At 39.2% G+C, this 22,498-nt stretch overlaps 1 protein-coding gene across 3 annotated transcripts in view; it reads left to right on the top strand.

Annotated features, from left to right (window-relative positions):
- Positions 1-19,571, top strand: part of Bicc1 (BicC family RNA binding protein 1) — a 244,488-nt gene extending 224,917 nt beyond the window's left edge. For 2 of the 3 annotated variants that reach the window (XM_070021069.1, XM_070021067.1), the window contains exons 18-21: positions 1,557-1,713; positions 8,020-8,180; positions 11,117-11,216; positions 16,929-19,571. In XM_070021069.1, coding sequence (XP_069877170.1) covers positions 1,557-1,713; positions 8,020-8,180; positions 11,117-11,216; positions 16,929-17,059 — 549 coding nt within the window. In that variant the 3' untranslated portion in view covers positions 17,060-19,571. Of the gene's footprint in view, positions 1-1,556; positions 1,714-8,019; positions 8,181-11,116; positions 11,217-13,658; positions 13,738-16,928 lie in introns of all 3 variants that reach the window. The other variant, XM_070021070.1, reaches the window with a different exon arrangement.
- Positions 19,572-22,498: the final 2,927 nt, after the last annotated feature.

Genomic DNA, 22,498 nt, shown 5'->3' with positions numbered 1-22,498 from the left:
CTAGTAAATTCTTGAAGGTAGATAGGATAGTGAAGTATTAAAGATGAGTTTGGAAAAAGGCCTGTTCTGGAATGCCTCAGCCCATGATAGTGAAAATTATGGAGAAATTATTATGCTTAGTTTTGGAGTACCTGGACCCCTGGTCAGAGTACAATGGAAGCACCCACATTGCAAGACTTTACACAGAGGTACAGTTTGTTCTAATTTGCATTTTTAAAACTCAATCTTGTTTTATATGTAGCAGACAATGAGGAGGGCCAGCAAGAGTAGCCTCAGAATGGTTGTTATGAAGGCAGCTAGGGAGAGGGGGGGAATTTTGTATTCTGGGGTCTACTTAAAAGAATTTTCAGAATTCTGTGATGGACAACATGTATTAAGCGATGGAAGACTCAAGAATGGCCCTTCAAATTTTGGCTGAATAATAGCTTCACTTGTTGTGATATAGGATTTCTGAGAAAAAAAGTATTGAAGTAGTTACTAGGGATGGGTAATCAGTGACTCACTTTCAAGATACTAAGTTTTAAATGCTTATCAGTTCCTACAATGGTGGTATCAGATTAGCAGCTCTGTGATTCAGAATTTCAATGGAGAAATCAAATTCAGAGGTGGAAATCTGGGAGTTCTGCTCTCAGTAACTTTGAAAAGAGGTTTCACCTTGTTTGAAAGGTAAAAACCAGAGAAAAGGATCTGAGGATTAAGCCCCGTTATAATTGGACATTTAGAATGGAAAAGAAGAGGAAGATGCTGTAGAGGATACAGAAAAAAATAGATGAAAAACCTGGTGATTAGTGTCCTGACGTCAAAGATGGGCGTGTCTAAAGGCAACTGTGGTTGTGAGGGAGTCAAATACCTTTATTAACGTGAACACTAAAGAATTTTCTTGGGATTACTTAATGAATATCAGTCTTTGAAACTCTGAGCTTGACTTTGATACTGTAATACAAAGACAGTGTGCCTTGTAACTGTGATTAAAGGAATGAATAAATGGTGGCAATTCTTGAAATGATTGCTCTTATTTCAATTTTGGAGAACGGTTCTAAGGATCTGTCATTTGTTGGGGAGGTGGTGTACTTGTTTGGGGATGGGAAACACAAAGTCAATGCCAGATCTGTCTTATCTGTCCTTGTCAAGTTTGATGCTTTGCAAAGTGTGGGGTTTCCTTCACCTCATCCCATTTATCCTCCCTGTGTGAAACAAAGCAAAGACTCTCGGTTGTGCCAGGTAGAAGATCTGCTTTGTGGTTCCAGAAAATGGATGAGTTCCAGCCACCATTTTCCCAAACTTTAGCGGAAGGATTCTTTGCACTGGGGACTCCCAGAGCTCTGCTGAGTTTCTTACGCAAAGCTTCTCATAATGATGGGAAAGGACTTCACATACACTACTGTGTATCCTTAGCTGCTGGAGGAACAAAGCGATAGATAGTGGGACCAGGTCTTTTGAGACTCAGGTATGAGGGTTAGCAATGCAAATAAATAGATGGTGTCATTTGGATTCATTTCTCCTTCTACCCTGGCAAACCAACTTTATTAAATATTATCTGCATTTGTTGTTTACAGGGTTCATCAATATCCCTCTCACGGTCCAACAGTCGTGAGCACTTGGGAAGCGGAAGCGAATCTGACAACTGGCGAGACCGAAATGGAATAGGACCCACAAGTCATAGTGAATTTGCAGCTTCTATAGGCAGTCCCAAGCGCAAACAAAACAAATCAAGTGAGCTTTGGCTTTTGTTTCTACTTGTTAGGCATAGTCAATAGAGAATGTGTTTATTTGGCTTGAGTTGGTTTGATTTATTTGGTGAGAATGACTGGTTCTGAGATTTCAAGTGCTGGTGTATCCTTTCCCTTTTTCTCCCAGGGAAGCCAGCCACTGAATTATCTCTTCTTATTGTATTTTTGTCCAAGTGCCTACTCTAGCATTGTTGCCTGAAATGTAATTATTCATTTGTATATCTGTCTTTCACAGTAGAATTTGAGTGCTTTAAATTTGGGGGCCATATTTATTTAATGCTCAATTTATTGAGTGCCTATATGCTAGGTGTTGTTAGGGTGTACTTTGTCATTTCCCAGGTACCTTGCAGAATTGTGGGACCTCCAGCAGAGGGTGCTGCGTATAGGCTTATGAAATGAATGAGCAGTATACACATAGACAGTAGGTGATGAGGAAAAGATAAATACATAAAAAAGTAATGAAGAAGAATTGTATCAGGTTCACATCTCAGGTGATTGGGGACAGACTGTCCAGGGTTTGGGGTACCAAAAGCAAAGAGCAGAATTTGATCTTTTAGCTTGACCCAATATAGCTGAATTAGCATAAACAGAAAATAAAGCCACTTTAAAGTGCAGGCAAATATGGCTGAGACTCAGCAGGATTGTGTTTTATCTGTAACAGCACTCACACTTCTTGGCCACATGAATAATAGACAACAATTGACATATTGTTATTCTGGAACATGTAGCTATGAGTATTTGTAGAAAGTTAATCTCGATAAGCCCGGTGGACACTTGGCCATGTCAGGAATTTGGCTTGAAAAGACCAATCCTGGTGTTGGCCAAGGCTAATTAAGAAGGAATGGTCAACTCTTTTATTGATGAGTGTACTGTCTATAATACACTTCCTGTTTTCTGGCTGGTGTTAGAAACTGGTCTGGAGCTATAAATAGTCTTTGGTCTTTAGCCAGATATCACTTGGTTTTGTGCCTCTCCCCTCTCATCTTTATCTCCTTTCCCTTCATGTAACATTGCATAATTACTCTGTAGCTGAAGTTTAGGGTTAAGATGAATAATTAGGAAAGCGCAGTTGTTTGACTCTCATCAGATCTTCTAAGAGTGTAGAAGTTTATAACAGTATATAGAAACTATTGGTAGTTTAAAAATGTAAGGAAACTTTTTGTTCATTATAATCATTACCACTTAGGATATTTTCTATTAAACATTTGTTCTTCAAATTTTTACTATTATATTTAATTCATCTCATTAGACCTCACATTTTTCTTTTTTTTTTTTAATTTTATTTTATTTTATTTGAGAACATACTGTACAGAGGGGCTACAATTACATGGGCAGGATAATGCATACATTTCTTACCAAGCATTGCAGCCTCCTCCTTTGTTTACCCTTCACCTCCCTTCCCAGCCTCCCCCCTCCCCCCACCCAATTATACCCCCCTCCCCCCCCACACCGACATTCTAAAGTTGGTTTTGACATGACATTTTGTACTTCTCATTGTTGCAACAGGTCCACCTGAATCCTTAAACGACTTGTTTGTCCCCATCTCCTCCACATGTTATACTGACATCAAATATAGTGAAAGCGGGGGTTACACTGTGGGGGAGGGACATACAAAGCAACAAAGAAATAATCTTATAAATGTGTTAGAAATACATGCATGAAAGAAGCGAAAACATTAAAATACATATTTAAGGGTTCATTTTCCTAACATCACATTATCTGACCTTTTCCGCTTGACTCATACCTATACTAGATATTGCAAATAAGGGAAACCATGGGACCTATGCTTCTTTGGGCCTGGCTTACTTCACTTAATATAATTTTTTCCAAACCTTTCCATTTCCTAACAAATGGGGAAATGTCATTCTTTCTGATGGAGGCATAGAATTCCATTGTGTATATATACCACATTTTCTTGATCCATTCATCTACTGAGGGGCATCTGGGTTGGTTCCATATCTTAGCTATGGTAAATAATGCTGCAATAAACATTGTTGTGCTGGTAGCTTTAGTGTGGTCTTGTTTGTAAACATTTGGGTAAATGCCCAAAAGTGGGATTGCTGGATCATCGGGGAGATCTATGTGAAGTCTTTTGAGGAACCTCCATACTGCTTTCCAAAGTGGTTGAACAAGTTTACATTCCCACCAACAATGAAGTAAGGTTCCTTTCTGTCCACATCCCCTCCAGCATCTGTTGTTGTTAGAGTTCTTGATATTTGCTGTTCTAACTGGAGTGAGGTGATATCTCAATGTTGTTTTGATTTGCATTTCTTTTCTGGCTAGGGATGTTGAACATTTCTTCATGTGTCTATTGGCCATCCTTCTTTCTTCTTCAGAGAAGCTTCTCTTTAAGTCTTTCACCCACTTATTTATTGGGCAGTTGTTTCTTTGAGGATTTGTTGTTGGGTGGTTTAATTTTTTGAGTTCCAAGTATATTTTAGATATGAGACCCTTGTCCGTTGTATGGCTAGTAAAGATCTTCTCCCAATCGGTGGGCTTTCTATTGATCTTGCTAGCTATCTCATTTGCCCTGCAGAAGCTCTGCAACTTTATGCAATCCCATTTGTCCAACCTTTCTTTGATTTGTTGTGCTTCCGGGTCTCTATTCAGAAAATTTCGGCCTGAGCCAAGGAGACCTAAGGTTTCTCCTATTCCATCCTGTAATGTTTTCAGAGTGTCTGCTTTGAGTTCAAGGTCTTTGATCCATTTGGAGTTGATTCTGGTGCAGGGTGATATATAAGGATCTAGCTTTAGTTTTCTACATGTAGTTAACCAATTTTGCCAGCACCATTTACTGAAGAGGCTGTCTTTCTTCCATTCTATTTTTTTAGCTCCCTTATCGAAGATTAGATGTCTATAGGTCTTTAGGTTCATTTCTGGGTTTTCAATTCTATTCCATTGGTCCTGAGGTCTGTTCTTATGCCAATACCAAGCTGTTTTGATTACTATGGCTTTATAGTAGAGTTTGAAATTTGGTATTGATATTCCTCCAGCAGTGTTCTTTCCGTTGAGGAGCGTTTTTGCTATTCGGGGTCTTTTATTGTTCCATATGAATTTTTGGATTGCCTCTTCTATTTCCTTGAAGAATGAGGGTGGAATTTTGATAGGTATCGCGTTGAATTTGTAGATAGCCTTGGGAAGTATTGCCATTTTCACGATGTTAATCTTGCCAATCCAGGAGCATGGGAGGTTTTGCCATTTTTTAAGTTCTGTGTTGATTTCCTTTTTCAAAATTTTAAAGTTTTCATCATAGAGGTCCTTCACTTCTTTGGTTAAGTTAATTCCTAGGTATTTTATTTTTTGTGGGGCTATTACAAATGGAGTTGCTTTCCTAATTTCAGCCACACTTTTCTCATTGTTGGCATATAGAAAAGCCATTGATTTTTGGGGGTTAATTTTATAACCTGCTACTTTGCCAAAGTTTTGAATCAGCTTGAGTAATTTGGGAGTGGAGTCTATGGGATTCTTTAAATACAAAATCATGTCATCTGCAAAGAGGGAGAGTTTTATTTCTTCTTTCCCTATTTGGATCCCCTTTATGTCTGCATCTTGTCTTATTGCTGTAGCTAGGCATTCTAATACTAGATTGAAGAGAAGTGGAGAGAGTGGGCATCCTTGTCTTGTTCCTGAGTTAAGAGGAAATGGCTTTAGTTTTTCACCATTGAGTATAATGCTGGCTGTAGGTTTGTCATATACAGCCTTTATTGTATTGAGGAATGATCCATGGATTCCTAATTTTTCCAGAACCTTCATCATAAAGGGGTGTTGGATCTTGTCAAATGCTTTTTCTGCATCTATTGAGATAACCATGTGGTTCTTATTCTTGCTCCTGTTGATGTGATGAATAATATTAATTGATATGCGTATATTGAACCAGCTTTGCATCCCTGAAATGAATCCTGTTTGATCATGGTGTATGATTTTTTGGATGAATTGTTGAAGTCGATTGGCCAAAATTTTGTTAAGTTTTGCATCAATGTTCATCAAAGAAATGGGTCTATAGTTCTCTTTCTTTGATGACTCCCTGCCTGGTTTTGGGATGAGGGTTATGATGGCTTCATAGAATGTGTTCGGTATTGAGCTTTCTCTTTCAATTTCATTGAAGAGTTGGAGGAGTATTGGTGACCTCACATTTTTCTATTAATTGGATACTTTGTACAAAGTCTTCAAGATCTGCAGTGTATTTTATGCTGATAGAACATTTTAGTTACCACTAATGTTATTTCAGATGCTCAGTAGCTACATGTGGGCAGTAGTTCCTGTGTTGAACAGCATGGTTTTATATTATTTTTCATGGTAATATTGGGGTTTGAACTCAGAGTCTTGTGCTTACTTAGATAATAATTTTGTCAAGGTCTCTCTCTCGCTCTCTGTGTGTCTCGCTGTCTCCCTCTCTCTCTGTCTCTCTATATTCCTCCCATTTTCCCTGGGCATCCTTGTTTATAACATTTGTTCATGTGTAGTTTTGAGTAGCTTTCCATATATACCCATCCCAAATAAGTTTATTATTTGGAGAATAAATCGCATGGTCAGACTGCCAGTGACTTCACATTCTCAAGTCCTGGTTGCTCTTGCGTGCTCTTCCCACTGTTTTGCTTGACATTGACAAATCTTTGACCTATTCTTTTTTTTGGGGGGGGGGTCTGGTAGTGGGGCCTGAACTCTGGGCCTGGGCGCTGTCCCTCAGCTCTTCAGCTCAAGGCTAGTGCTCTACCACTTGAGCCACAGTGCCACTTCTGGCTTTTTTCTTTTTGCTTATGTGGTGCTGAGGAATCGAACCCAGGGCTTCATGCATGCAAGGCAAGCACTCTACCAATGAGCCATCTTCACAGCCCTGACCTATCCTTTTGAGGGGAGTTCTGCTTCACCCTTAAATAGTGGCATGTCTTGTAATATTTTAGCCTGAGGGATATTTTGGGTTTGTTCTGAGCCCTTTTTTCTTCTCACTCTCCCTAAAGACATAAGACATCTGTTTTTAAGAGAAAAAAGAAACATTACAGAAATTTCTTCCATTTGATGTTTGTAAAGTACTTGTCAATTGGAAGGTCAAAGTGACTAATGGTGCCAAAAGCATTGTAAGCAAGATTTAGCTGATCAGGCCCTAGAGTAGATCAGATGGATCTGAGTGAAGGTGAGTATCTTCCTCTTCTTTCTTCTCTAGGAATTCCTTCTGAAGGTATATCCTTGTTTTAAGACTGCAAACTTCCTATGGAGTTGAGAGCCAGTGTTGGTTAGGAGAGATAGGAAGGGCCAGCTGCACAGCTCCACTAGAATTTCCAATGCAACCTGTTTGTGTGTTTGGTGAGGTACTTTGCATGGTTTGTTGGTCATAACTTGGTCAGTGAACCAGTCTGTTGCAACTGCTGCCTGCTAAATCATTTGTAGAGCCAAAGCAGGCAGTTTAATTTCTGTTGTAATTTAAACCCAGCATCCTTCTTATCACTTCATATATTACTCCTAAATTTATTTACTTATTTATTTATTTATTTATTTATTTATTTTATTTATTTATTTGGTTGGTCATGGGGCTTGAACTCTTGGCCTGAATGCTATCCCTCATCTCTTCAGCTCAAGACTAGCATTCTACCACTTGAGCCACAGCACCAGTTCTGGTTTTCTGGTGGTTTATTGGAGATAAGTGTTTCACAGACTTTCATGTCTGGGCTGGCTTTGAACTGCAGTCCTCGGATCTCAGCCTCCTGAGTAGCTAGGATTACAGGTGTAAGTCACTGGCACCCAGCTACTCCTAATTTTAGAAGCACTCCATTTGATGAATTTGTTTAGTTATGTTTTCCTAGGGAATGAGATTTATATGTTACAATATCTTGCAATTCCCTTTGACTGAAGGAAAGTACAAGGGTGGAGACAAAGAGCCATCTTCCCATCCAAAAGGATCCCTGGACTTGTAATAACTTTCCATACTTTATTGTGTCCTAGGAATCCTTCTTCCAATTCTCATTTAATTCACATCAAATAAGCTGTGAAGAGCAAATGCTTCAGCACGTTGAGGGGAGAATATGATGAGTGATTATTAACTACAGAGGCACCGTTGCCGAATTTCTGCCTCCCAAGTGTAAATTTTAAATGGCAGGAGTCTCCCTGAAAGCAATAACCAGCATTTCCTTAATGAAAAGCCAATATTTCAGTAAAGGATTGCTGTATTTCTACAGCTACTGCTCTGTTCAGCTGAACAGTGAAATCTGAAAGATTTGGGTGATTAAAACTTTTAATTAAACTGTGTTCTCTTTGGGCATTGACACTTGCAGCCTGTCTCTGCTTTGCCTTGCAGCGGAACACTATCTCAGCAGTAGCAATTACATGGACTGCATTTCTTCGCTGACAGGAAGCAATGGCTGTAACTTGAACAGCTCTTTCAAAGGCTCTGACCTCCCTGAGCTTTTCAGCAAACTTGGCCTGGGCAAATACACAGATGTCTTCCAGCAACAAGAGGTTGGTCATTCTGTATTTTCCTGGGTGTTTTTGTTGTGGTGGCATGGAAGATGACCTCTAGAAGGAAATCACTCATTGACCTCTGACGGGGCTCTTCCTGAGCATTTCTTCATGTCTCATAGCTTTGTTTTTGCTAGGAAAATGTCAGCTCATTTCTCATTTATTTAGTGCCATTAGTAAACAAAGGAAAGCAGAAATGTAGACTATTATGTTTGCAAAAATATGCCATATCTACCCATCACCAATTTAGCTTTAAAAAGGCCTAACTGGTGTATTGATTCATAGCTCCCTACATTCCTGGGTCTGTTACCTTTATTCATGGCACTTAGGAGTAAATAGCAACAGCCAAAGTAAGTGTCACTGTCTACTACTCATATCACTGCAGAATATGTGTTTTAAATGTTCATATATTTATTAATTTGCTAGTTTGGTTTTGACCAAACTGAAACAGACCTAGGATGTCCTCTGCATAACTACTATACTGGATTTTGATCAGACAGATGAGCCATGGCCTGTTTTTCATTGGCATGAAGAAAATAGGTCAAAGCATGGTTCTAGAACTGCTGTCACTAGGGCCATCCTAATGCATCCGAAAGTACTGTTAGTATATCTCTTTCCCAAATCAAGACATCATCCAAGCTGGTGCTAATGCCATGTTAGGGAACATCTGACAAAGTTAGAAATTCTTAGATATGTCTGTCAACAAAGAATTCAAGATTCTCATTTGGCACATGTATCATAAATTCGGTGTGTCATTCATGCTTGATTAATTATGGAACATTATTGCTGGTTACGCTGAAATAGGTTTGTCATGTGCATGTTGGATTTTATAAAATTGAACGTATTTTCTTTGCTCCAAGTTAGAAAATTTTCAGTTAAATGAACACTAATTAGATCATATTAAAGCACTGCGGAATCTTGTTCTCTGTGAAGGCAGTTGACTGGGAAACACAAGAGCAGAGATACTCCAACTTTCCCAAACATGGATGGAATGTTACTTGAAGATTTCTGGATTTGATGCTATCTGTATTTCCTATTGGAAGAATTGAAATAGATTTATTATAGCTGCCCCTTACTCAAGAAGAAAGAACACTTGGGAATCGATAGCAACAGAGGGTCTGCCTCAGACTGTATTAACCATGGGTCAGCAGGCTTGCTACTGGATTTTTGTCAGTAGACTTTACTGGGACATGGCACCCCATTTGTTTATAGAATATCTGTATCTGCTTTTGAGGTGTGAAAGCAGAGCTGAGTGGTCCTAACAGTTGGTCTTTGACACCCAGAACATTTATGACTTGACTTTGAGAGGGTAAATTTAGAGAACTAGTATTTCATTGAATAGAGTTTCTAAAAACAGTTGTAGAATTGTGATAAGTAATTGCCTTAAGTATTTTTTTTTGGGGGGGGGAGGGTCCGGGGTAGGGTCCGGTTGTGGGGCCTGAACTCTGGGCCTGGGCGCTGTCCCTCAGCTCTTCAGCTCAAGGCTAGCGCTCTACCACTTGAGCCACAGCGCCACTTCTGGCTTTTTTCTTTTTGTTTATGTGGTGCTGAGGAATTGAACCCAGGGCCTCATGCATGCAAGGCAAGCACTCTACCACTGAGCCACCTTCCCAGCCCAATGCCTTAAGATTTTTGTAAGAATCTGGATGTGACCTCAAAACTCATGTTCAAATGCTCGATAGGCAATATACTCATTACCTTGCTCATGTAACTGTAACCCCTCTGTACAGTATTTTTACAATAAAAATTGTACAAAAAATCATGTTCAGTATAGTTCAATGAAAGGTATATTTGTTTATGGCAGGTTAAAATTTGATATTTTCTAAAATTCAGATATGTTTAACAAGAATTCCTTATTAAATCACCTCATGATATTGAATTTACTATAAGCATTCTGGAGATTTATTAGCAGTGCTCACTGATACTATATCACTATGTGCTATTTCTAATGATAGATCCCAATGATGTAACCCTGTGGTAAGCATGCTCATTTATACTCACAGTCATAGTTGGGGCTCACAGAACCCTGCAAGGTTCAGGTCCTAAGGATGTAGGCTAGTCCTAAGTGAGCTAGTAGAGTTTGGACCACCTTTCTTAGGATTTGAATTCTGTTGCTTTTCTTGTCTTCCTCACTGTCTTAAAAGGAAGAGTTGGGTGCTTAGGTTGTTTTCCCCCTTTATGCTTTATTTCTGATGCCAAGGAATATTTCCATACTGTTCTACCAGTACTTTTTTCTGCCATTTTCAGAGTTATTCTTCTGAGTTGAGTCAAACTGTAGATGGAGGAAGTATTCTAGCAATGGTACTAATTTCACATAAAATAAAAGACCACATTCATTTTAGTTTCTTCTTCTTTTTTTGGGGGGGGGTCCAGTCGTGGGGCCTGAACTCTGGGCCTGGGCGCTGTCCCTCAGCTTTTCAGCTTATGGCTAGCGCTCTACCACTTGAGCCACAGCGCCACTTCGGGCTTTTTTTCTTTTTGCTTCTGTGGTTCTGAGGAATCAAACCCAGGGCCTCAGGCATGCAAGGCAAGCGCTCTACCACTTAGCCACCTTCCTAGCCCCTAGTTTCTTCTTATAAAGATATATTTAATCAATCCAGAATCTAAAGCTAAGAGTTTTTTTTCTTTTTCCTGGTTAGATATTTACTTTTTATCGTTTCATTAAAAAATGGTATTATATTTCTGTTTCTCTTTTTGCATTAGCTGCCAGGATGCTCAGAGCTCAGTTGTTATGTTGCTTGCAATCATAAGTCACTGGCTTAGAGTAAGTCATTTTACCATCTTTATTTCCTAATTCTTGTCCTGCAGGTTTGTGCCAATACCATTAGGTTTTGCGAGTAGGCAGAGCATAATTAACAAAGGGATGTAATAATGTATCGATCCTACCCTGATGAAGAAAATATGTAAGGCTACAGATTATATGTTTCTATCTGCAGATTGATCTTCAGACGTTCCTCACTCTCACAGATCAAGATCTGAAGGAGCTAGGAATCACTACTTTCGGTGCCAGGAGAAAAATGCTGCTTGCAATCTCAGGTGAGTACAAGTGTTCAACTCCTATTTTAAAATCTGAAAAACCTCTGCCCATGGTCTCAGCCAGTGGGACTGGTTCTGCCCCACAGCTGTTTGCGGTTTTAGAGGGTTCTTTCCAGGGCCAAGAAATGCCTTGCTCCTTCATCAAGACATTACCTAAAAGATGACTTGTCAATGGTGTTTCTCCAAGTCTGTCTCTTCATAAATATCTGGGCAAAATTGCACTAGGCAGAACCTGAGAAGGGCAACAGTTTAATTTTCCTTCTGCAGTTGGGTTAAGCTTAACATTGATTTGGTGATAAATGATTCTTGATTGGATGTCCTGTGCAGGTGTCCTGGCACACTAAGACAAAAAAAGACCATTTACAACACAGCTTTGAACCTGGCATGTTTTGATAGAATATGAGGTCCCAGAAGGTTGTATTCCTAAATGTAGTCATCAGTGCTGTCTTCCTAGTTATGTTCTTTGTATATGCATTGCATATTCAAAGTATTGGAAAGGGCTCAAACCATACTTATTAGATGCCACTCACTTGAAAACATAACAAGGAAGCCAGAAACATGATGGGAGGTTAGATTCATTTTTGAGGATTTCCAGTAAGTTTCTGGAATATAAAAATACATGTGGAAGCCTCCGAAAGATGGTCACTGAGGGTAGAAGCCAAGAGTAGTGTGTTGTGAGCAATGGGTTTGCAGGGCACACCTCTATGCCTCCAGTTGGTGAAAGTCCCTTCCAGACAGAATCCACTAATCAGATCAGCAAGGAAAGTTTACGGCTGGAGGAGTTTTCTACTTCACTGAGCAGCAGATTACAGTACCCTATCCACCTTCTCTTAAGAAATCTACCTGAAGGAGACACAGGTAGACTAGCTTTGAAATAGAGGTGGAAATCCCACCAGTGAGCTTCTTGGTGGCAGAAGCCGTTAGGTGCTTCATGTTCCTCCTGAACACACCAGGTTAAGAAATCTACCTCCACCTTGGGCACATAAGGAGCTGCATTGACAATGTCCACAAGGTGAAGGCGCAATTTCCCTTTGCTCCTGAGATCATGATGATGTAGTGATTCAAGTAGGAGTCCTCGGCCTTACCTCTGCCAAGTCATGAGTTCTTAGGTGAGTTTCCAGACCTCTTTTGAGTTTGGTTTATTAATTGTGAAGATAAATTAGATGAGTGTATTAGGTCACCTTCCATTTATTTCTAAGACCTTTCCTTTCATGTAATTTATCATCAAGTTTAATGAAAATAGAACTTTAATATAATAGACAGCACCTCATTCTTTTTTTAAAAAAATCATCTATGGTAAGAAGGTTTTTGGTTTACCATAAAGCTCAGAGGCCTATTCCAAGACAGAAATTAACTCTCCACTTTTTCACTCTTTTATTCACTTACAAATGTGAGTCATGTACTTCTTGGTCAGCTCTCTTATTCATCACATCTACAATAGGTCGGCAGAGACGGTTGTGCCAGAGACGTGTAGACTCCAGGATGGCATAGTGTTTCAATAGGCATTCATGGAATGGAAGTGATCATATAATGGAAACTAAGCTCTTTCTTTGTGCCTCAATTCCAAACCCTAAAAATTTCAGCTGCAAGAGGGGATCTGCAAATGCTTCCACATATTGCAGAAGGGTCATCAGTCCCTTTCCTCAGGACTCTATTGGTACCTCTCACTCTAGGTTTTGGGTGCAGGATGGGAATAGAGGGAGTTTTGAATACTCTGTAATACTTTTGTCCAGTCATCTTCTTTTGAGGTTATATACTACTACTGTAGACTGCCATGCTTGGTGGGGTTCACAGGGCCTCTTGCTTTTAAAGGAAATTGGAGGTGTTGAAAAAGGTACTGGGTGAATGCTGCGCACAACATGAAGTACATGGTAATTTTAAGGATGATTTCACCTTACTTTTTTGAGTGCATTCGTAATAAGTTTTTATTGAGATGCCCTTCATAAAAAAGCTTCTAAAAGCTTCTTTCTACAATCAGTATTTCTGAAAAAAAAATCTACTTTTTATCGTTCCAGAACATTCCATTTCCAGATAGCTAGAGGACAGCTAAATAGCCCTAACTTACTCGCTTAGAACTTGTGGTTACACAGTTTATGGTTAGACAGAGGGTTGTTCAGAATCCTTTCAGATTCTTTTAGATTCTTTTTTATAATTATGGTTCTTTTAATATGAGGTTTAGTTTTGTTTTTTTTTTATCCTGGGTCAGAAGGCATGTATTTTGGTAATAGAGGTAGAGATGGAATTTACCTCTAGTAGAAATGGATCAATGAGTACATTTGATAGATTCTTCTTTTCAAATTTGTGAGTTGTGAAAATTCACAGATTTCTCTCAGAGTAGTTTAGTAGCTGTTTAACTAGAGACTTAGTGAAAGTAAGCCTCCTATGACAGGCTCCCTGCCACAGCCTCAGGTAGATCTAACATTTCCCGACCTATTCTTTTAGTTTGTGACTCTGTTCAGACCCGCAACAAGATCCTGAGAGCTGCCAGGATTGTGTGAACCTTGGAATTTCAAAGAAAAAGGTTGGTATTTTCCCAAATTATGCCCTTAGGCTTATCAAAGAAAAAAAAGAAAGGAAGGAGTTTGCTTTTGCTTTTTAATCCAAAAACCAAAACTGAAAACCCTCAAGTGTTTTCAGTAGGACTTGATCTTTGCTATCTTCTCTGAAGATTTATCCTGGTGTCTCACATTTAGAAAAAAAATGGGTGTGTATACTCACAGAAATGGTGCATCTTGAAAATGGCAGAGTACCTCATGCTTATTTAGCTCTTTCAAAGATCTAAATGATGTAGTTTTTCAGAAAAATGTTTTCAATGTTTATGTTTTAAATGGTCTTCATGGACCCAATTATTTTCATGTGCTCAATTGCACTTGTTTTGTGTTTGCCCTCTTGTCTTACTTTCCATCCTCTATAATATGGAAACATCTTTGAGTTGTAGGCCTGTCCCCTTGCAAAAATGGAGAACAAGGATAGTTTCCTCATTTGAATATATTTTATTTTATTTATTGTGAAAATACCATATAGAGGGGTTACAATTACATGGGCAAGATAATGAGTACATTTCTTATCAAGCATTGTTTCCTCCTTTGTTTCCCCTTCCCATCCTTTCCCATCTCCTCCCCCCCCACCCCCCACAAAGTTGTAAAGCTCGTTTTTCAACATAACAATTTGCACATCTCATTGTTGCTATGGGTCCACCTGTATCCCTATTTAAACGACTTGTTTTTTCCCTTCCCCTCCACAAATTATACCAACATCAAATACAGTGAAAGCAGGGGTTATACCGTGGGGGAGGGACATACAAAGCAACAAAGAAATAATCTTATAAATGTGTTAGAAATAATCGTATGAAAGAAAAAAACATTTGAATCCTTATCTTGGGGTTCATTTCACGTAACATCAACTTATCTGACCTTTTCTGCTTGTCTCAGACATATACTAGTTATTGCAAATAAGAGAAACCATGGGACCTATGTTTCTTTGGGGCCTGGCTTAAAACCATCCTTGGTATGCACTTACCCAACAGGGTTCACTTACTATTAAGTCTCAATTCTGTCTTGATTTCTGAATATTGAAGTCGAAGGTTATTCTATTTTGTTTTATTTTGCCTCACATTACTGGCATATCACTTACTTTGACTCTGCTCAGGAACTTGAAATAGTAATCACCAGCCTGTATCACACAAGCCTGCGCATGTCATTTTGTTTATATAGGAAGTTTAAACTGCGTTATATTTTTAAACAACATGTAAAATAAAACTATTATTGGACATACCTGGAATTCCCATTTTCTCTGTGTTAGACTCCTGGTGTCTGGTCTTCATACCACGTGGATTGCTATGTCTCAGGGTTCTGACCTCTGCATCAGCCAAGGGGGATGTCAGCTCCATTGATATGTATGGACCTGCAACAATCAGTTTGATTATCTGTAAAATAGAGAATGAGGAAAATGGTATTATTTATCCCTTAGGGAAGACCTGAACAGAACATAATGATTCCAGAGTGTTTGTCATCTAAAAACCTCTAATAAATCATGGTCATCTTTCTTCTCTCCTAAAACTATATTAACAAAAGAGAGGTGTCTCCACTGTTACTTTAGCCCTCACATGGCAGGCATGTATATTTTGGGGAGCATTGGAGAAGTACTCAGGTGTAGAGTACTTTTCCAATACTACATAACATTATGTCTGGCCATATGGTGGTCCTTTTGTCTTTCTTTTTTTATTGTTATCATAAAGGTGATGTATAGAGGGGTTATAGTTACGTAAGTCAAGAATACATTTCTTTTTGGAGAATGTCACCCCTTCCCTCACACTGTCCACTCATATTGTGATTCTTAACCACTTGTCCTATTACAGCAAAAGTCTGTGTAACTTCAGAATTTTAAAGGGCCTTGTGTATGTGGGTAAACACCTGAGCATCATGAAAATATAAGGGGTTGAGTCACCTGCTCACAACCCCTCTTAAAAGAGACAACTTTAAGCCAGTGACCTGTGTGATCCCTCTATTTGAAATTGACTAAATGGCCAGAAGGACATCTCTTCAAATTACCAGAAATTCTCATTTACAGAGCTGGACTTGTTGGAGTTCATTATGACATCAGTGATTTGGAGTCTGTTGAGGGGGATGCATGGTTATAAGGAACATAATCTGTATCAGTTAAATTAGATTTAACATTTTTTGATAGTTGGCAGAAGGAAAGCTAGACAGGATTTGATTACTGTCATTTTGGTTCTGGCATGAAGGCTTGAATTTAGAGCCTTGTACTCTTGCTTGTTTTTTTTTTTTTCATTCATGGCCAATGATCTACTACTTGAGCCACATTTCCAGTCTGGTATTTTGCTGGCATATTGGAGATGCAGTCTCCAGGACTTTTTCTACCCTGGTTGCTTCAAACTGAAGTCCTCTGGATCTCAGCGTCCTGAGATTATAGTAGTGAACACTGGTGCCTAGCTCTAAACAGTATTCTGGTGTCCTTAAAATTAAAATGGCACACTGTGGTTTTCCTGAAAGTTGGGACTCTCAAGTATTGGTTGTTCCTCAGTTCTAATGTTTAAGCTGTTGTGATTTATACCAATTTTTTATTCTCAGACACCTTGTGCTATAACTGTTTGACTCAGGAATATAGGCCTCACAAGTGGGCACAGCCATGGGGCTGTGGCTGCATACTTCAGGGTACCTCTCCACTCTATATTATCCTTAGGCCGAGGAGTGGGATCATCTTATCACCTTTGACATTAGTGACTTAGTGGTTGCTGTGCTTGGTATCAGTGGGTGAGTTCAGTAAGCATCATAATCTTGTGGCAGTGGTAACACATCTTCTCATGTGCCTTTCACCAGCTGTAGTGGCCCCCACTACCTCAAAAAGGACATTTGGGAGTAAGTCAGACCGTTTAATGTGGTTAGAGGCTGCTGACAATGACGTCCTTCAAATAGCATATATATATACGCATACATATATATTTGTATATATCTTACTAAAAATGATTTGCTGCTCTTTGGCTTTCTAGGTTGTCATTATGCTACATCTAACACCAGACGTCTAGTTATTTCCACCAATTAACTGAAAGGTTTCTTTTTGCCAGCAGACTTGACTTTGTGCTCAGAACAAACGCATCACCATGTTCTGAGCTCTACTGCCATGTCCTGTGGTATATACAACTTCTCCATTGAACTGCTAACAATTCTTTCTCTTCTTTCTCCTTTTCTCTAGAGCTCAATAAAAACCGAAGAAAGCTTTTTGAACCACCAAATTCCCGTACCTCTTTTCTGGAAGGCGGAGCGAGCGGGAGGCTCCCCCGGCAGTACCACTCAGACATTGCTAGTGTCAGTGGCCGCTGGTAGCAGGACCTTCTAGGCACAGAGAAACTGTATCTTGGACACAGATGATCTGTGAACAGACTTCGCTGCACACCATCCCTCAGCACTGTGGGTGTCTGGGATCAGGACCAAAGCATCTTATTCACACCTGTACTTTAACATCAAAAAGCAAGAAAAGAGAGAAGATGTGCTTAGATTGCCATATAAACATCAAATGTGGATAACTTGTCAAGTAGCAGTTGGACAGAATTTTGCAATATGAGAATTAGGGCTTTATTTCTTTTTATTTACCTATATAATGTATGCACTGATTTTTTTTTTACTTAAAATGAAGGATTTTGACACCTGGGATGCCAGAAAACTTACAAGTTTTTTTTTTTTTGCTTGTTTTATTTTGGTATTTGGGGATTTAAAAAATAATAATCAAATGGAATTTTCTGGTACTGCTTTAAAATTATTGAGGTCTTTCAGCACTTTACACGTTCTGACTTCTTGTCCTGTGGAAATTGTCTGTCTTTCTCATTCTCTCTGTTATTTTTATGTCACCTGATGTATTGGTACAGATCAGGTTTAGTCACGTTTTTCTGACTGTGTCAAATTGTTCAAAATGGTACTGGATATCAGTTGCTGTGTAGAGTATTCTGGACTTTGGGAAATGTGAGTCCACTTGGTTATGGACCAATTTTGCTCATTTATGTCAGCATTCTAGAAAACCTTAGCAAATGTGCCTTGTTCCAAGAAACCAGGTACCGACCAACCAAATGGACTTTGCAATATTAACCCTTTTCAGTATCTATATTTAGCTGCTGCCTATATCGCTAAAATGATTTTAATGTTTGTCTCAAGGCAAAGGGCTGTTTTTTTAGTATACTGCCACTACAGAACATTTATTTATATCAAACTTCTATTTTTAGATATTATAAGCATACAGTACATAATTGATGAGATTGATATTTACTAGAGATTTATGGTAGAGAATGAACGGCATTCAATAACTGGAGCCCTAGATTGTCACTTTATTTAAAAAGACAAATAATCATCCGACAAGACAGCACTGTTGCCATTATGAAGAGAAAAGTTACAGTCCTTAAACTTTACCTACCTGGTCGCAGGATTTTCCTAAAACTGTATCGATTGCTTGAAGTCAGTTTGTATTCATTGATGGAAAGGCTTTAAGTAAACCCCAGTTTATAAAGAAGGTGGAATTCTGAAAGGGGAAAAATGTTTTTTAAGTGGCTGGATTTATTGTTAACAATATTATACTGTGAAAGTCCAAGAAATCAAGCAATGTTGTTTCCTAAGTATTTTCAGACACTTTCTGGTGGATTTGCGGTTTTCAGTCCTTGAAGAAACTCACTAAAGTGCCTTTCTTCAAAGCAATATTATATCCAAGTATATTAATTTTTTTGGAAAAGTTTCCCATAGTAAATGTTGTCAGTTACCTGTAATGAGTTATTTGTGCTCAGTATTCAAGACTTTCTTTGTGGACATAAACCATTCTCTTGCTCTCAGTAGAAGGCACTGAGTTGAGGACTTCCACAAACATGGGATAAGAAATCCTTGCCTGATGTTTTTCATGGCTAATCCTTGCCACTTGCTAAAAAGAAGTGACATTTGCCCACAGAAAACGTTTTCACTTTAGAAATTACCCTGAAGGCATGCACAATAAACTTAAACCCTATCTCTGTAAGGATGGAAAAGCAAATACCTCCCTTTGCCAAGTATTCTTCACTGGTCCTGTATGCAAGTGTGCAGATGACCATGTGGTGTTCCCTCTCTGTCTTGTATTCATGCAACAGGCACAACATACAACACAGTTCTAGGCCAGTTTTCTGCTCCACAATCCAGTTCTCTAAATTCTACACTTCTTTAGTGAGACCTTCCACAAACAAAACAATCACAGCTTTTACCCAGTTCTCTACCACATATTTGGAGTGGGAGGAGTATGGAATTCACATTCAGTATTAACTTGGTAGAGGTTTTATGAACGGTGCTTTGATATTATGTCAAAGGGAAAATTGTCCACTTAAACTAGATTAAATAGGATGGCGAAAAGAATAAATTAAAACACTGGAAAATATTTTTTCTCACTTTCTCTTGATGCAATGAAGGGAATATGACACTACAGAATACAGAGTTGTTGGTATTAATAATGCACAAAAGAGTAGATGGATTATTTGAATAAATGTTAGCTTTTAATCTGTGCCTTAATAATGATTGGTTATCTGTAAATAGAGGACAGATACAGATTGTATTTTGTGTGGGTTTTTGTCCTTTTAGTCATTTTTTTAAAAAAAATGAGAAATGGAATTAACATTGAGAATGGGACTTTTTTCTAAACTAATCAGTTGTTACATGAGAAATAAATTTATATAACCCCTTTGTATTGCTCTTGATAGATGAAATGTCCTTTTTTAAAATCTTTACTCATAAAAATCTATGCCTATGTTTTCTAAGAATTTCCCCCTCCCCTTTGGCTATTTTCAGCAGAATTGAAAGATGTTTCTGCAGTAGAATTAAATATGTATTCTCTCTCTCCTCTTGTTTTGCATTGACAGAACTCATTTCAACCCCAACCCAAGGTACTTTATTTGAGCCAGTGACTCCAAGACCGTAGTAATCAATCACTGTTTCTCTAGCCACCCATAGGTACATTTGAGAGAATAACATTATAGAACAGGTTTTATTCGTGTTCTTTTATAAGCACTCAAGTGGGTGAGTGCTTTGACACCCTCATTTATCAGTAAAGGCATTCCATACTGAAGTGGTGCTGGGGTGGATGGTTGACCCTCAACATCTTTCAGAGACTGACCACCATGCCATCTACCACACAGAGTGTTTACCATGCCTGCACTGAGATTCTGACTGGACTGGTTCCCAACTTGGAATTTGTACTGCATTGCTAACCCTCAGATTTGGACCAAACTTAATAAAAGCCTAGCCCTCCTCCTGTAGTGTTCCCAGGAATACCTTTGCTTGAAATATCCAACTATTGATTCTTTAAAAATTGTAGAACAAACCAAGCTCACACATGTGATCATAAGTACTTGGGAGACTGAAATCAGGAGCATGGGAGTTCAAGGCCAACCTGAGCAAAACGTTCACAAGACCCCTTATCAAGCAGAGCATGCACCAGTGTGTATGCTGGTGCATGCCTGTTACCCTAGCAACAACCAGAAGCCTGAACAAAGCAGATTGTAGTCCAGATGGGAAGCAAATATGTCTGGCACGAAAAAGGACTGGTGACTCAGTGATAGAGTGCCTGCCTAACAAGTGTCAGATTGTGAGTTCAAACCCTAGTATGACCAAAAAAGAAAACACACAAAAGTTCTTTGGATAACTGAAATCCTATCTGGGAATGTTCATTCATTCACCCATCATATATACATACATGAATACATATGGAATTACATGGCTTACAGTGTGTCTTTTATATACATATGCTATGCTGTGTTCTAGATAGAGCGCTGGGCAAGGGCAAATCCCTGCCCTCACTGAGCTGCCATTCTAAATGTGTGTAGAAAGCTCAGAGTTTAATTAAACCATTGAAAGTACCCATAATTTGAAACAGGTCCATGGTGTCAAATGCAAAGTGGTCCTTTCCCCACATACCTGCTAAGGTTCAGACTGAATCATTCTCAGAAGACATGGCCAGAAGGCTGCGACCCTCTCTGCTATGTGGTTGGTTATATTCTGTAACAACAATCATACGTAGAGCCATAACTTCTTAGGTGTGACTCCAGACCACCATGAAGTTTTCACAAAACCAGGTTTACCTTAACATAACTTGGTTACCACTGAGGATGCTTTAAGCACACGATAAGTTTGGATGTTCATTCCAGGTGTGAACTGCCTGAAAGCCACCTGGAAATGGTATAAGTGGAGCCTCTTGATGAAAAGACCCAGATGTGGGTACCCATCACACACATTTGCAGGTGTTTGTTTTAATATTAGGCTGATATTTATTCATGTGTCATATAATTTTAGCCACCACTAGAGACCATGATTCTCCTATAGTCCTGCTCTGGAGAAGTTATCTGCCTTGCCTTACGTCAGACAGGTGTTTGCGGTTACATTAGGAAACCTGGTGGAAAGATAAAGAGGCTGGTCTCTTAAGTTTGACAAACATGTGGTTAGATGTTGTCTTAAGCCTTGGGCGCATTTTCCCTGTATCCCAAAGCCCCCAAGAGACCGTACCTATTTTTGTGAGTGGTTGAAAGGGTGAATTATGCTGGTGTATTTTCTGCCTAGTACAGGTTGCACAGCAATAGGAGCATCAAGAGCAGCTGTCATCATTACTAACTCCTTTTGCTGCAGTTTCCCATCAGGGATCTTCACTGTATCTCAACTGCCTTCCACATCAGAAGGGGGCAACGGAGTCCTGTCCAAGCACTTAGGTCAAACCTGTAATCTCAGCTATTTGGGAGGTGGAGATTAAGATTGTGGCTTTAGTCCAGCCCAGGCAAAAAGTTCTATAGATGCTACCTCAGCAAATAAAATGGATGTGATGGCTCACACTCATAAGACCATCTCTGCAAGCAGCGTAGTGACATAGTTAGAAGTATCACAGTTCAGGCAAAAAACATGATACCCTATCTTGGGATTGAAAACCTTCAAACACAAAGGGCTAAGGGTGTGGGTCAAGTAGTAGAGGTCTTGCCTAGCAAATGCCAGGTCTTAAGTTTAAACCCCAGTACCATCTACTAAAGGAGGAGGGCATTTCTTTTCCCAAAGTGTTAGGAAAAAAAACAAATTCTAGTCTTAGGCACCTGCTTCCCAATGTATAAGATGGAAATCAGAACACTGTCCTTAAAGAGCAGAGGCCTCACACTCCAAACAGAAGTCTATACTGTATTTTGCTATTTTTATTATAGTTCATTTAAATCTCTATTTCACTAGTGTGTGAGTAAATGGTGGGCAGTGGGGGCGGGGAGTTCTCCATACGGATGGAGAGACTTAGTAGTCATAGCTAGCACTGAGATGTGCCCAATTTGCCACATTCCTATAAATTCTCATTATTTCCAGATGTCATGACCCTAGGAGGCCAGGAGCCCCCTGCTTGCTCAGTTTCTGTCACTTTCATTCTTCCCACCCTTGTCCCCAAGATTCAGTGCTGTGATTCCCTCTCTGCATGTAAATGAGCTTGTCTCTTCTTTTAGAAGTTGCCTTTTGCCTAGATTTATGCTAAATTTGCTTGTTTTCCACTTTAAAAGTGAACACTTAGATAATAGTTGACTGTTCCTACAGATGTGGCCAGAACACTTCAGAAACACTTCATCAAGGGATTTCACAGTTTCATTGCTTTTTAAAATTCTTTGACTCATTCTGAAAGGAGGCAAGTACAGCTTGAAGTTCCCAGTCTCCAGGGCTGGGCTATGAATGTGTTTTGGAGCAGATTTGGGGATTGGAGTCAGAATCTGAGTTTGGATGCAGCATTTAAGTGTGGGAACCAGAACCTTTAGG

This window comes from Dipodomys merriami, unplaced genomic scaffold (assembly GCF_024711535.1).
Source record: "Dipodomys merriami isolate MVZ:Mamm:240054 unplaced genomic scaffold, mDipMer1.0.p SCAF_14, whole genome shotgun sequence".
Lineage (NCBI taxonomy): Eukaryota > Metazoa > Chordata > Mammalia > Rodentia > Heteromyidae > Dipodomys > Dipodomys merriami.
Note: the sequence above shows the minus strand (reverse complement) of the source record. Positions and strands in the feature narration are given on the sequence as shown.